The 15,936-nt window shown below is 38.7% G+C and overlaps 1 protein-coding gene across 1 annotated transcript in view; it reads right to left on the bottom strand.

Moving 5' to 3' along the window:
* Positions 1-2,456: 2,456 nt before the first annotated feature.
* The window catches only part of LOC122774671 (DNA-binding protein SATB1-like), a 107,700-nt gene continuing 94,220 nt past the window's right edge, over positions 2,457-15,936 (bottom strand). Inside the window, exons 5-6 of the mRNA XM_044034145.1 lie at positions 6,797-7,003; positions 2,457-4,721 (exon numbers count right to left, since the gene is read on the bottom strand). Of these exons, the coding sequence (XP_043890080.1) occupies positions 4,029-4,721; positions 6,797-7,003 (900 nt within the window). The 3' untranslated portion in view covers positions 2,457-4,028. The remainder of the gene's footprint in view (positions 4,722-6,796; positions 7,004-15,936) is intronic.

Genomic DNA, 15,936 nt, shown 5'->3' on the forward strand with positions numbered 1-15,936 from the left:
ATGTGTGTGTTTAATATCATTCCCATCAACAACTGGGATAGCTCGTTAAGCTAATGAAGCGCACCCAGTGTCAGTGAGGGACCGTCTACAAAGTGCGACACCCGAAAAAGATATTTAAAGTAAAGTAGTATATATTTAACTGCCCCATGATACAGCGTATTACCTTTAAACTTTTTCCCAAAAAATAAACTTTTCTATCATTTCTGTGAATGTTATAATTATTTTTATAATAATAATAATATTATTATTATATTATTAATTGTATGTATTTAAATATGTGTTTCAAAACGTAATTGATCGTGGAAGTTTAAATCTGTGAATATCTTTGACTTTTTCTTTAAATGACCTCTTGGGTAAATCGTGGGAATGCTATTAATATTAATAATAGTTAATATTTCGTGGCCACAAATTGGTATTTTAGTTTGAATCATGTCAAAGTCAGGATGTAGTGAAGTTTCTTTGTGCCTAAACCTTTAATAATAATAAAAACCATGAATCTGTGTGTGTGTGTGTGTCTGTGTGTGTGTGTGTGTGTGTGTGTGTGTGTTCTCCTCTGAACAAACACAAAGTCACACTCACACAAAAGAGCATCGAGGGATCGTGAGCTCGGCTTCGCTGACTGACACGTGAACCTGCGGGTGTTAAACAGGTGACAGTCGTTTCCTCCAGGTGCAGACGCCTCTGAACGCCTCACCTGAGCCTCCACGCGCACACATCTGCACCTGTGTCTGCCGCTCCACCGCTGCTCCACCACTAATCCACCGCGGCCCCATGCGTTCATGTGTTCACACCCAACACTTAGTTATTTATCTATTTATTTATTTCAGGAATCACAGAGACTCAGCAGCACGAGTGAAGACAACAGTGAGACAGCGAAGGATCCACTCTCTCCACAACTTCAATTATACACAATTATATATATGTGTGTGTGTGTATATATATACATAAACCCTTTATTTCAAAGTCCTTATAATGAGCTGTAATTAACAGCTAATAACACACTTATAAGATGCTTCTAAACCCAATTTTGTACATATTATATTACATGTATTATTGCTTTTAAGACACCTTTAATTGTATTTTAGTTTTTTTAGGTGTTAAAATGTTTCTGCATAATAAGCAACTGTCACCACAGTTAATAAAAGAAATACATTTGCCTTTATGAAGCATAAATATTAACCCTTTTAAAGTCTTATTATTGTCATTAATCATTATTAATTGATCGGTTTTCGATTTGCAGTTAATACATGTCTTATAGGCTGATGATAAACATGATTTATACTATAATTAACACTTGTTTAAGCTTATTTTTACTTTACTTTATTTACTTTATTTATTATACACTACCTCAGGACAGTTATGTAAATTCAATTACATTACTATATTAGAAACTCTTATAATCACACAGCACGTTGCCTCCAGAGGTTTTAAAGTTTTAAATCTTGTTTTAAATTTATATTTTTTAAGTTAAACTGTTCTTTTCTTTCTTTCTTTCTTTTTATTGCTGGGCTGACCGGGTTCTGGAGAGACTGAAATTTGGTTCTGACCTCATGTCTTAATGTGTGTTGGAATGACAATAAAGAACTCTTGAATCTTGAATCTTGAATTAATCCTCATGAAGGTTTCTAGTGATTTAAAAGCAAGAAAATAATGTTATATAAGCTTTTATTAATACTTATATGGACCTATTTATGTCCATAAGCATTAATAAGCATGTTAATTATTGTTAATAAACATATTATTACTATTTTTAAGTGTATATTAACTGTTTACAGGTTTCTAATAAGAGTCTGCATTTGTTCTAATGTCAAACATTAATGCGTTAATTTATACTAAATAAGTTTTTAAGCATCTCCTCGGGTCCAATAAGTGACTTATTAATTGTTAATTATTGTTAAACATCTTATTAGTTAATAAGCATCTTATAAGGCACAGTAAGTGGTTTATTAACTGTTCAGTATTGTTAATAAACACCTTATTACTGTTGATGACAGGTATAGTAACTGTTTTCTAATAAGAGGGCCGTTTCTAATAAGAGACTGAAAGTGTTTTAAAGCCAAAAATAAAGGTTAATGACATCTTTTTAGTTATCAGCGTCTTTACAAAGGTGTAATAAGCAGCTTATTAAGTGTTAATTATAGTTAATTAACACCATATTACTGTTTATAACTGTTTCTAAGTTTCTAATAAGAGCCTGAACGCCAAAACCAAACTGTAATTTATGATATTTCTTGAAGTATCTTTATAAAGGTGTAATAAGCAGCTTATTAATTGTTAATTACAGTTTTATTAAGTGTTTCCATTGACAATAATCAAACAATGATTCATCATAAGATGTTGATATTTACAGTTTGGACTCAAGGAGTCCGTGAGAGGTGGAAAAGACGATTAAATAATAAAAATAAAATCATATAAAATAAAGTATGTGGTGGAGTTAATGCCAGGAAAGCGGGTGGTACAATACAAACAGTTTAATTGTGTAATCAACAATCAATAACCACTTCTAGTTAGAACATTTTGTGAAGAAAAAAGAAAAAAAAAAAACAACAAAGAAAAAGGGAACCGAAGAAGAAACACTTATAAAACAGTCAGTCGTAACAAAATAACTGGAGTTCTCGTCTCATCCAAATAAAAAAAGAAAAGTAGACTTTTGTACAGAGGATTATTTTGTTCACCAACGTCCTTTCTCTTCTTCTTCTTCTTCTTGAACTGGAACCGTTGAACCAAAAAAGGAAGACACATCGCAGACACTGATTTTTTCACACAGATTGCATAATGTTTTTCTTTCTAACGTTTGTTTCTCTTGGTTCGTCGCCGACGTCGTCGTCGTCGCGTTGAAAACCGAAGCTTATTTGCATGAGAGTAAAAATCTTTGCATACAACATTGAAATCGTGAAGCTTGTGAAAGCGTGAGTTGCTCGACATACAGCACTTTTTTTTTTTTTATTCTTTTTTTTAATTCATTAATTCGTTAATTAAAGCACATTTTCTCCATTTAAAGACGTTTAAGACACTTTCATGTTTTCGACGGCCCTCGTCAAAAATCACATTTATATAAATACAAAAAAAAAAATAGTTGTTTTTTTAATAACATAAGCGCTACGTTAAAACATAAACTGCAAATAAATAAATTGGTCGGACAACATAAGGAGAATAATAATAATAATAATAATAATAACAATAATAATAAAACGTGTGGAAATTCACTTTTTTTTTTTTAAACCATTTTTCGTGTTACAGTGACAAAGGTTTTGCAAAATAATGGAACGTCGGCAGTCGGTGCCGTATAGTACAAGGCATTTGTTGGCATAGTTTTTATTTCTTTTTTTTCTCATCATTATTATTATCATCATCATTTTTTTACAGTTACAATAATATATGTATATATCTATATATATGTTCATTTATTTATATTTCCTCCTCCTCCCTTCCCGTGATGTGTGTGAAGTGTTCCGTCGTCACCTCGTGCTCTAATTATTATTATTATTTTTATCATCATCATTATTATTATTATTATTGTTATTTCATTTGTAATGTGCCAGCAGGCTGCAGACTTCATACCTCAGGATTTAAGGCCTTTTTGTCACACAAAAACACACTTGGTCCTCAATTTCAACTGCTCTCTAAGGTAAAAGTAAAACTACGTAAACACCTATGAACGTCCGGGAAGAGGGCGGCGACGACGACTTCTTCTTCTTCTTCTTCTTTTTGTTTTGTTTTTCTTTGTTTTTAAATAGAATCAGTAGCTTCTTAAAAAGATGAGATCAGAGAAGTGCAGTCAGCAAATATCCACGGCAACGTGTGTGTGTGTGTGTGTGTGTGTGTAGATTATTTAAATGATGCATCAGTCTTTACAGTGAATAATACAAGTTTTTTTTGTTTGTTTTTTTACAAAATCCAAAAAGTAGTACTTTTGAGTCTGAAATAGTCTTTTTTTTTTGTTTTGTTTTGTTTTTTTCCCCTCCAGTGTGTGAACACTCCCTCACTCAGTCACTCAGTCACTCAAACGCGGCGCAGCGTCGCCGGCTCTACTGCTTGGCGTCGCGCTCCGCCTCCGCCTGCGCCTCCACGCCGCGCTCCAGCTGCTCTTCGATCTTGATGGAGAAGATGGTGTTGTTGGTCTGCGTGCTCTCGTCCAGCTCCTTCAGCAGATCGCCGCTCTCCCTGAAGTCCGTCAGCTCCTCGTCGAAGGCCGGGCTGCTGCTGCTGCTGCTGCTGTTACTGCTGCTGCTGCTGTTGTTGTTGTTGTTGGTGGTGGTGGTGGTGGTGGTGGTTGCCATGGTGCCAGCGCTGATCTCCTTGGACACCTTGGCCGGGTGGTTGACGTAGAAGCGCTGGTTCTGGAAGAACTTGATGATGGTGAGCTTGGGCAGGTCCAGCTGTGCCGACAGCGTGTGGATGGCCTCCTCGTCCGGGTACAGGCCCACGTCCTGGATGAAGCTCTGCAGGATCCCCAGAGCCTCCAGCGAGATCTTGCCGCCGCCCGTACGGGACTTGTTGATGCCTCCGCCGCCGCCGCCGCCTGCGCGGCTGCCCTCGTCCTCCGTCTCAGCCGGCGAGGCCGTGGACGGCTGGCGCGGCGGCAGACGCGGCCCCGTGGTGGGCTGGTGGTGCTGCTGCTGCTGCAAGGGCTGCTGGGACAGGAGAGGCTGGGACGGATGCTGGAGAGACAGCGAGGACTGGAGCTGCTGCTGCTGCTGCTGCTGCTGTGAAGGCGGAGCCTGCAGTGACGGAGGAAACAGGGACGTTATCAGAAGGACTTTCATGAAAATCAACTGGGCTGGAAAAGTGTGTCTGCTAATCCTAACTTTGACTCAACAACACATAATCTGATCATTATTAATATTAGTTCCCGAAGTCAGGGTTTATCGCGACGTCCCGGCTGATTTTTGCCGCAGTGTGAGAGGGAGGATCGCGCGTGTGTGTGTGTGTGTGTGTCATTGTGCGTTTGGAGCAGTCGTCGCCGTTGACCCGGTGAAACTGGCTTTTATTTTCATGCTCGGACTCGGACGAGGTGCAAAGAGGTGTTTCATGAAGTAAAGTTGATAAAAACTAAAATCAACCCTCGTTTGGCAGCTGCATGAATGCACCCAAAGATATCATTGTACTGTAACACACACACACACACACACACACACGCGCGGTGATCGTCCTTGTTGAGTAAAATGTGAGCTAATTTGCGTCGTGGCAAAAGCGCTAATCTCCGGTGGCCGGTGTGCGAAATGGCGCCATTAAATCAGGGATAAATCCCATTTTATCAATCTAACGCCGCCGCGTCTGTTTGCACGAGCATGCGCCCCCCGTACCACATCTGCTGCTGCGGCAGCAACAGAAAAGAGAAGCTGATTCTCTCTAAGAGAAATCCTATTACCTGATTTACACCAGTAAATGGCAGCAGCCTTTGTGGGGAAACGCCGCGCCGCGCGTAACCAAGTAACCAAATAAGTAATCAAGCGCTCGGCTGCGGCTCAGACTTTTAATAGAAGTATTATTGTACTTCATTAAGATGTTTCGACCGTTCGCCGAGGCCGTGTGTTGTTTCCAATTCATGTGCCAGATGTCTCTTATAAAAGCAGCTTTGTTAAATAAGTCCGGGCTGATGATATCGTTAGAAAAAGAAGTGGAACTTTTTCTTAAGTGCTGCCGTGTTTCAAATTAACAAGAGCTCGTGAAATTCCTGAGTGTTGTTTATTACGCGCATTCCTGGGAAAATTAGCCAAGATTAAATGAAAAGGAGAGGAAACGGTTTCATTTGTAGCAGCGAACGGGAACCCTGCTTCACACATCGTACACTCATTATTAATCCATTCATCCATTATTACATGAATCGCGGACTGTTTTGATCATCAATTATTTGGTTCGAGTGTTTTTTTTTTTTGAAGAATTAAAACACGTTTTTCTGATTTTTCAGCTTCTTAAATGTGAATATTTTCTCCAAATCATTCAAATGGAATAATTTTTGGTTTGTGGACGTAGATTTGTATTGATTATTTTTTCTATATTGTACATTCACAGATTTGGAAATGCATGTTTAATAACCTCTTAGTTTGCTGCTGTAAAAGATCATTTTTTTAATCTCAGAAGAAAAGAGGTCAGATTATTTTAGTATTAATCCATCACAACTCAAACTGTGAGGCAGAATAAGTAAAGTGTGGTTTTTAATTCATATCATTTTATATTTATTTTTAATCTTATCTTAATTTCATAAAGAAAAGACAAATTATGATCAGAATTGAGGTCAGATTATTAATCCATCACAACTCAAACTGTGAGGCAGAATGAGTAAAGTGTGGTTTTTAATTCATATCATTTTATATTTATTTTTAATCTTATCTTAATTTCATAAAGGAAAGACAAATTATGATCAGAATTTCCTTAGTCCTTAAAATAATCTGAGGTCAGATTATTTTAGCATGAATTGACAGATTAAAATCAATCGCAACTCAAACTGTCAGAATTAACATTGATGACAAGTGATTGTAAAATAATTTAGTATTGTTTTTTAAAAAGATTATTATTATATTATTATTTTATAAAAGAAAAAGACTTTTCTGTCATTTCAGCTTCTTCCATATGAATATTTTCTTCTTTCTTTGCTCTTCGGCGACAGTAAAACTGAAAATATTTGGTTTGTGGACAAAACCTCATGGTTTTTGACACTCAGGTCCACATTTTACACCATTTCCTGCATTTTATGGACAAAACTAATCCATTTATTGAGGAAATACTCGACAGATTAGTCATAAAACCCGTTAAAAAGCCTGTGAGGACACGCATGTGTCTGTGTGTGTCTCACCTGTAAGTGGTCGGGGGAAACGTGCATCAGGTGCGTCGGCCGCTCGTTGTGGTGCTGCTGCCCGGCGCTGCTCTCCTGCTCGTAGATGGCGTCGCGCTCGACCTGCGCGAGGCTCAGGAAGCGTCGGATCATGGACAGGTTCTCCCACAGCGTCCGGTTCTCCGGAGACGGGTCCTCCTTCCAGCGGAGCAGCTCACAGAGCCAACCCTGAACCACGGAGACACAGAGAGACACCGGGGTCTTTAGAAACCGGGGGAAACTGACGATACTTTTTTAATTAAAAAAAGTAACAAAGTATCAAATAACTAGCTCGGAATGTTTCCGACAAGTTCACGATACGATGTACGAGAAGTATCGCGATACAGTGGCCACATGTATTGCGATTCAGTTGCAAACAGCTGCTTCATTGACCTTTAACAGCAAAGAAAAACGTGCAAGTGACCTCTGCTGCCGCCTAGTGGTTCCCTTCTGTAGACGCATGTGTCTCAATACTACCAGCCAAGCATTTGCTGCCAAATCCATTCAAGAACATCTGAATCAATATTAGCAAAGTTAACCTGTGCATATACTTTATCATGAGGTGTTGATATTTTCAGTAAAACTACAGTAAGTGTAAGTAAGACACGTTTAGAATAAGTATAAATACAAAAACATCATTATTAATCTGGAGTTGTTTATTTTAATACTACAAACAATATTCAGTATTGAAGCAAAGAAAATAATCACATTTAAGAAGCTGATAAAAATGTAATTGATTATCAAAGAATAAACGCTCAAACAATCAGAAATAGTTGACGATTCATTTAGTATTTTTAATTCTCTCATTGAAAAGCTTATTTTTCTTCATTTATTAACATTTTTGTGCTGCATTTCAGTTTTTTCACCTGTTGCAACTGAACTGTAACACTTTACATGACAATAATTGATTTTCTTATCTACTATACTGTTTTGAATATGCTTCAGTTTGTGGTTAGAAGTGTGGTAGAAGTAACTTTTTTTTAATGATTTTATGTGTCATGATGCCTCCTGCGAATAAAAATGAACTTCACTACAATAATAAAGAAGAATTTGAAGTTGTCTTATCAGCTATAACTGTGATATTTAAACATATTTCATGATTTAAGTGAAGTAAGAAAGTTTCTTTGAAGGGAAAAGTAAAGTTTTTCATCCAGTGACACCAATGATCAAAGTCACTGAAATAATAACAAAATACACAAAAACACAACTAAAATATTTCAAATTAAAAAAATAAAACTGCAGCTACACACACACACACGCAGATGATGATTCCACAACAGCTGCACCTGCAGTTTGTGCATTTTGTGAATTAGCCAAGGTCGAGCAACAATTTGATGCGCACACACACACATACTGAGCAGCAGCAGCAGCAGCAGCAGCAGCAGCAGCAGCAGCAGCTTCTCTCAAGAGAAAGAGACTCTGAAAGACTCCAGCAGAGGGCCATGAAAGACAGAGCAGAGGAGGAGTGAAGGAAAACCTTAAACAAACTCTATTTGATAAGTGCTGCGTGTGTGTGTGTGTGTGTGTGTGAGAGCATGTGTGTGTGTGTGTGTGTGTGTTTGTCTCAAGTGAGAACGACCTTGACAACTGAAGGACTGAGCGTGAGACACTTGAACCCACTTGTAATATCTCTTTGTTTACGTGTCACACAAGCTCTTGTGTATAAGTGGGAATATATATGTGTATATATATATCTATATATATATCTATATAGATATATATATATATTTCTTAAAGAAAACATCACAGATCTGCAAAAATATCACAACATTAATCATTTTAAATCTGTGATTCCGAGAATAATTATGTAAAAATGACCACTCCCTCTCATATCGCAGTCACAGGCGAAATAATCTCAATCAGATATTTATTCTAAATCGTTCAGAGCTAGTTTATGTTTAAATGAGTTCATGGATTTCTCAAATTCTCACGACTTTGGGGAAATATTTTTGTCTTTGTTTGAATTTTAAAGCAAAGTGTATTTAAAAAATAGAGTGGGGGAAAAACACACAATCATCCCTTTAAACAAAACAGTGACAAAGAAACCTACAAGATAATGAAACAAGTGGTTTCATCAGTATTTAAATCCGAGCGGCATAAGGGACCAGGCACCAACACATTCTTTCAAAATAAAAGAAGAAAAGAAGCAGAAAACTACAAATCTAAAAACTCCTGTCTTTTCTTTCAGTGCAGAGTGAAGAGTGAAGTGTCGACTCTCCGGAGAGAGCGAGCGGGGAACGACGACCTGTTTATGTAACCTCATTAACTCCCAGTCACACTGATCGACCTCAGCTGTGTCAGAGCGACACAGGTGAAGCCAAACAGCCTCTGATTAACAAAGAAACCTGTGACCTACATTCTGCATCTGTGTCCATGTTACATGATAAATCAAGTTAAAATAATCTGCAGAATCGCCTCGGGCCTCTTGGAAATGCACTATTTTTATATCATAGACATAGAAAACACTGGGCGTCTCATTTTTTGGGGGATTTGTCCCCTTTTGTCTTCATATCCGTTGATTTTTCACCTCATTAGTCGGGACCTTTAGGTTTTAGGAGACAGGACAACAAGAAGACATGGGACATGGATTTTTTCTTGAAAACATAAACAAAACTGACAAAAATGTTTGACCATGTTACTGGTGAACAACCTCAGAGCGTAAACGGGGTTATGTCAATAACCTGTGCTCTACAGTGACACATGTGGACATAACATGTACTGCAGTCATGCTGGCAGCAGCTGTGTTTTACTCGTTGACTTTTTACCGACAGTAGTGAGTAAGATTCAGTGTCACGTGACCACTCGTGTGGTCTTTGTGATCACATGACCTCTTGTTAGCAGCCACATGGTTGTTATGTTACCAGGGAGAAAACATAGAGAGCTGTACGTCTTCGTTCAAAACTGTTTGTTTTATTATCTCCTCTTGCTTGTTTGCTGCTACATTTATTTACTTTCACAGCACAGCGTCAGAGTTTTTACCCAGAGTTCAATTTTTCTACACTTAACTTAAAATTTAGGATGCTTTTTTTCCCATCACTATGTTAAAAAGTGTATGCAGAGGCTATAAGAATGTGCAATATAGAGTGTCTTATATTCTTTTTTTGGCTTGGCTCGTTTTTATGAAGAAAAATAAAATAAAAATGGTCTATTTTGTGACTTCCGCACAATTATCACTACTCCAATATAGAATGAATCATAACTTTGACTCAACAACACATAAGAAAAATAAAGAAAAAACATTTTGAATACCTGAAGATCTATAACCTATAAACACACACACACCCAGGATGTCCATATAAGGAGTTGTGTATTATCCCCTCCACAATTTACCAAGTGTTGAAGGGTTAATCATAATAAGCGTTGTCCTCCTGAAACATCGCGTCCATTGATATAAGAATAGCGACTAATTATCGCTCAATACTAAATATCACCCCCACACCTAATTAGCGGCTACGCAAGGAAAGAATTCACCCACTCATGTTGAACAGGAACTTTTTTTTGCAGGAAACCAAACTTCTTTTAAGTCAGTCTTGAGGCCACTGCAGGCAACGGAGGAAGCAGAAAAAATCAAATCATGTTATGATCTCTTGTCTTGAATCAAATATATGAGCACATGAATCATGTTACATCCATCAGCGCCTTTCAGAGCGAAAGGTCTGAGGTGAGAGGAATCTGTCGCAGAGTTAGGACGAACGTGCAACGGCAAGAGACTGGATGAAGACGAGGGAGGAAAAAATGAGAGGCAGTGAGGTGAGAGAGTGAGTGTGTGTGTGTGTGTGTGTGTGTGTTACAGAGGGCTACTCGCTCAGGCTGCTACTCTGTGCTGGCTGAGTGACAGAGTGGCACTGTAATCTCCCGGCCAGTGTGCGGCAGCACCTTTCATTTTCACAGGATTACACCGCACTGCTGGTCTGCACGCACACACACACACACACATGTTCACACATGCACACACAGACACACACACACACATACAGAGGGCAGAGCCACATCACCACACTGCATACAAGAGATAACTCAGCAGTTTGGTTGTCCCCCGTCCCAACTCCTCCCATAAGCCACATCAAACCCAGGAAGGGTTTTGGAGGAAGTGGAGAGAGAGGAGGAGAGACATGAAGAAAGAGAGGGAGAGAGAGAGAGAGAGAGAAGGAAGAGAGGGCTGTAAAGCTAGCAAGCTTGCATGCCCACCTTGTTCCTTTGCCACGTTTATTGTTGCGTTTTTAATTTGCATGCAGAGGGATTTGGACGGCGCTCTAGTTGGGTCTGTCTGTGGTTTCAGCTGATTCGGTTGAGAGTGAGAACACACACACACACACACACACACACACACACACACACCATCTTGTCAAAGCCAGGGAAACAGTACCCCGGCCCAACGTTGGAGTAATCCAACTCAAACACTCCCCAAACCAGCAGGATTAAACCCAAAGTAGCAGAGCCAGTCAAACAAAAGCACGACGTGAACCCCATTCTCAGTGCCAGGAAGTCCATTTGATGAAATAAAGTCGAGGGAGTTTATTAGTTCATGAGTGTGAATCCGTGCTTCTGTGTGGCTTTTTTTCTTCTTTTTTTAAACTTCAACTGCTTTAATCGTTTCTACAAGAGTTTCACCCGCAGCAGCGTCACCTAGGTCTCTCAGAAGTAACTACTTTTTCACCATTTTTTGGTTATAGACAAACTTTCTTTTTATTTACTGTAGGAGATTTTGGGAATATAAGGTAGAGCGTTTAAGTTGTAGAAGGGACAAACTTATCAAATCACAATATGAATCGCAAATATCTGTAACAGTGAATTACTGCTGCGATACATGGTCCATGATACCAATACTACCACGATACAACGATTCTCTGATACGCATTGAACGTATTGAACGTGGAATGTAGCATCTCTTAACGTAGCTTTCTCCACCGTTATCCCGCTGTAAACACCCAGGCAACGTCCACCCAAGTTTCACTCATTCACGGCGACACCTGAGTGAAACTGGCAGGGACTGTTTACTTTAGAGCGCCTTCATTTATGAATCAAAATATCCATATTTGCCCTGACATATCGACTATCGTATTGCACGAGGAGATATTACGATATGTCACCAAATCAATCAATAATAAATAACATATACACTGGTTTACACCTGAAAAAATGTGGTTTAGAGGTTTAGTTACACTCTAATAAAGCCACCAGTGTGTACAGTGCTGGTTTTGGATAAGAAATACAAGAGAACAGGTACGCTGCACATGCAATTTTGAATTTTAAACAAACTATTTCCAAGAGATGTGACTTTTATACACGTTATTTAATGGGAAACATTTGGAAAATGAGTTTGGGAGCCAGAGAAATATTGACCTGGGTCACGACCCGGTCTTTGGTAAACACTCTTGTAGATGACAGCAGTGGACAGGCTGATTTGAGCTTGTTTTTGCCTCGTGACGCGCGTTTGAACAGCAGTTAGCGCCGCTCCTGGCCTGCACCGTGGACACACAGTGGACAGTCAGCGTTTTCCATGGCCGATTCAAGAGCTTTGTTTGTGTTTGTCTAATTGCATTGCTTCCACAGGCCGGCCACAGGCAGGAGGAGTGGAGAGCGAGAGAGAGAAAAGAAGGGCGAGATGGTGAGAATTTACAGAAAGGACGGAGGCTGACTCAACTGCTGCCAACTCAGTTTAAAGGAAAGCGGGGTGGTGGGGGGTAAAAGGCATCAAAGCATAAAACTTCTTCGCTCCAAATTCCTTCACAAAGTTAAAGCAGTGTGACATTTATTTGACACACAACTTTCTCATTCATCAGTATTTATTTTAAGAACGGCTAAATCAACAAGATTTTATGTTGAACATTCTTGCACTCTGCTGTTATTACCGTACTGTTGCTAATCTGTCCCCTCGTTTATTGTTTAATGTGATTTGCAGATCCTCTCCACCGCAGCTGACAAGCACCAACCGCTCTTGATTGGATCACGGACGTGGCTGCCCCTGCTGCTAGAGTGTTCCAACGCAGTCCAGAAAACAAAAATCTAGGGCTCTTCAGTGCAGTGTACTCTGTGGTTTTTGTTGAAGATCATTAAGGACTCTCTATAAATAAATAGCGCAGGTAGCTGAGAACAGGCCGTTGTAGTGCACTCACTGTGTGTTTCACAACAAACTGCTACTCAGTCAAGACGTTCTCTCTCGCGTCTGTTGTGTAGTTTTAGTGGTTGTGGCAGCAGTGAAACATAGTTTATATGGTATATTATCCCACTTGCTATAATGTGGTATTCATGCTGTATATTTGCAGGAAGTTTCGCTAAAGGGCGCCCTCTCCAAGAGGTTTATTTTATTTATTTACAGAACAGTGCACAATTAAATGTGGTTGCACCACATTTAAGCTAGCTGCTTGTTTGCATTTGTTGTCCCTGGGCTAGAGGAACAGGTAAGCAAGACAACAACAAAAGATAAAAACAATATTTCAAAGGTCAGTATAACATCTCGTAAGCAAAGCGTAAACTCAGCAAAATAAAAATCTCAAGAATTGACAAATTACAATTGGGATAAACCAGGAAAAAACAAACAGCATAAAAAGTTAATGATGTTGACAACAAGAGATTCTTTGAAAATTCAAATTTAAATTCTCCCTAACCCATGCTACAGGTGAGTTAGCAAAAGAACTGCTAACCACAGGTGTCACTAGCTATTTGGTTAAGTGCTAAAGTTGTTAGCAACGTTACTGAGCCATATGTGACCGACTGAAACATATTTTTGGTATTTTATTATATTTTCCATGTAACTAGGGGTGGTTTTATGAGAGATGTGCCGGCGGTGAGTCACAGAGCCAAAGCACTGTGTATAAATACTGTGTAATAATGTCTATATACAAGCATACGTACACTGTAAGTAAAATAACTGTTAGCAATTGGTGTTACAAGCAGGCTACTATTTGCTTAAGTGCTAACAATGGCCCAAATACTAGCAAAACAGATCTTCAGTTAGCCAGCGAGCTAACAAACATATTTATTACATGTTTCATGTCGTAGGTGGCTAGCTAACTAGCCTTTGTGCTAATACACCTTGCTGTACTTTTCATTGTGCTGTGTCCACTTATTAAACTGTGACTCACACAAAAACACACGTCTCCTGCTCACTTTAAATAAAAACACACAACACAGACTCAGGACATGTTTGAACCAAAGCTACAACCAATCACTGAAGACTGTAGACTATTAAAAACAGGAGCAATAATTTGATATAACCGATTTTTTTCTTTGCACACTTTTCCTGTATATGAACATTGTGGTGCATCTGAAGACTGTATGTTTAAGTCTCACACACGTCATCAGCTGCTCTTCCAAAAACCACAGACAGCCACTTACTGCAAATAACGTCAGAGAAGCTAAAGTTAAACATGAAATAACAAACAAGCGCAGTTAATGGTAGTCTGTTTTATACGTAAATGGATTTTAAAAAGGTTTGCAGACATATTAACCATAAAAACTAGAGGTCGACGGATATGGGTTTTTCTAAGGCCAAAGAAATCTGACTTTTTCTCTCTCCCTCTGATAAAATACAACAGCTTAATAATAACAAATGATACACAGAATAGTTTAAATTGAATAAGCATCACTTCTACAAACAGCATGTTATGTCTTCACTCTTGTACACTTATATATTTTAAGTAAAAAATGATGTATCAAGCAAAAATTTGATACAGCAGGTAATCGGAAAACTAAACTTTATTGAATAAACTTTTGGATGGAAAATAGAGTTTCTGAGAATTAATTAAATAATAATAATTTATTTTCATTTTTTTCCTATCCTTGGAAAATTGAAAACACCCTCTCTTTTATACCTTTTGGTTGAAAACATTGTCAACAACAATGCGCTGAACTATTTGTCTGATTGATTTAAACAATCTGTTTTCTATTTTTATAAATTTATTTTGTCCAAAAATTGACGACTGCACCTCAAGTTTCGCGTCACATTAATTTGCCAAATCATTTTGTTCAAACTGACTTGATTAAAAATAAATCCTGTGTAAACATGGTGACAGCTTTTTCCTTTCACTCTTTTTTAACAAACAAATTAATTTCTGATGAGAATGAAGAGCAGATTAATTACCTTTAAGGTGCTATTACTAAGAAAAACATTGGAGAAAAGTAAATAACGAAACATATAATACAACTAAAGTTCAACAACTGTTCTACTAAAGATAATGTGTATTTTACGGCTTTACACTTTACATGTCGGTATAAAAGAAGAACAATATACTGTAAACATGTCAGACTCAGATAATGGATGGATGAATGGGTGTCAGTGTGGTTTATTTAGCAGATCACAGCATGACAACCTCATGAAACTGCTCAAGAAACTTTGGCAAGGCCGGGAAGGAAATCACATTTACGAATAATTTCCATTTACTGATAATTTAAGGACATTCTGACCAAAAACAAAAAAAGATCTGAACCGAAAGCTTTAAACTGACGCATTTTTCCCCCGACCTACATTAAATTACAGGAGAGCCAGTTTAATGTCGACGCTAAATAAATCTCCCAGTTAAAACCACAGATGCTGCAAACAGGTTCATCCAAGCAATAAGTACCGACAGGCATAGGATTATCTTGCTATGTTGGCACACACACCTGCGACAATACTGCCCAATAATCCGCTGCCTCTGGGTCACTGTTGATTAATTATTAATTGGTTTCAAACAACATGACGAGCAATCAAGTACCCGAAGCCCTTTTTTGTTGTTGTTGTTGTTGTTGTTGTTCTGTTTGTGTTGTTTTACAGCAGACACTGATCTGACCAGAAGCTTGTGGGGCTTCAGGGTCATAAGGTGCCAAATTAAAAGGGTAATAAACTCCTCAGCAGCTCCATTGTGCCGCTCTGGTATAAATAGCAGCCGGGTGTTCTGATAAAAAAATATTTTCCTCGCAAACACAATAGTTGAATTCATGCGCGGGATTGGGCCCGGCCATGCCATGCGGTACACCGTGGCTGTGAGTGCAGCAGTCACAAGCTGCCAATGAGAGCATAGGCCTGCTCTGTCAGAGAACAGCATGGTATTCACCGCCCACAACCACCCACCCATTCACCCATTCACCACCAAGCTCCAGTGGCAAATACCCCCCGCCCCCACCCTCAACATGGAGGCTCA

Source organism: Solea senegalensis, linkage group LG9 (genome assembly GCF_019176455.1).
Source record: "Solea senegalensis isolate Sse05_10M linkage group LG9, IFAPA_SoseM_1, whole genome shotgun sequence".
Classification (NCBI taxonomy): Eukaryota; Metazoa; Chordata; class Actinopteri; order Pleuronectiformes; family Soleidae; genus Solea; species Solea senegalensis.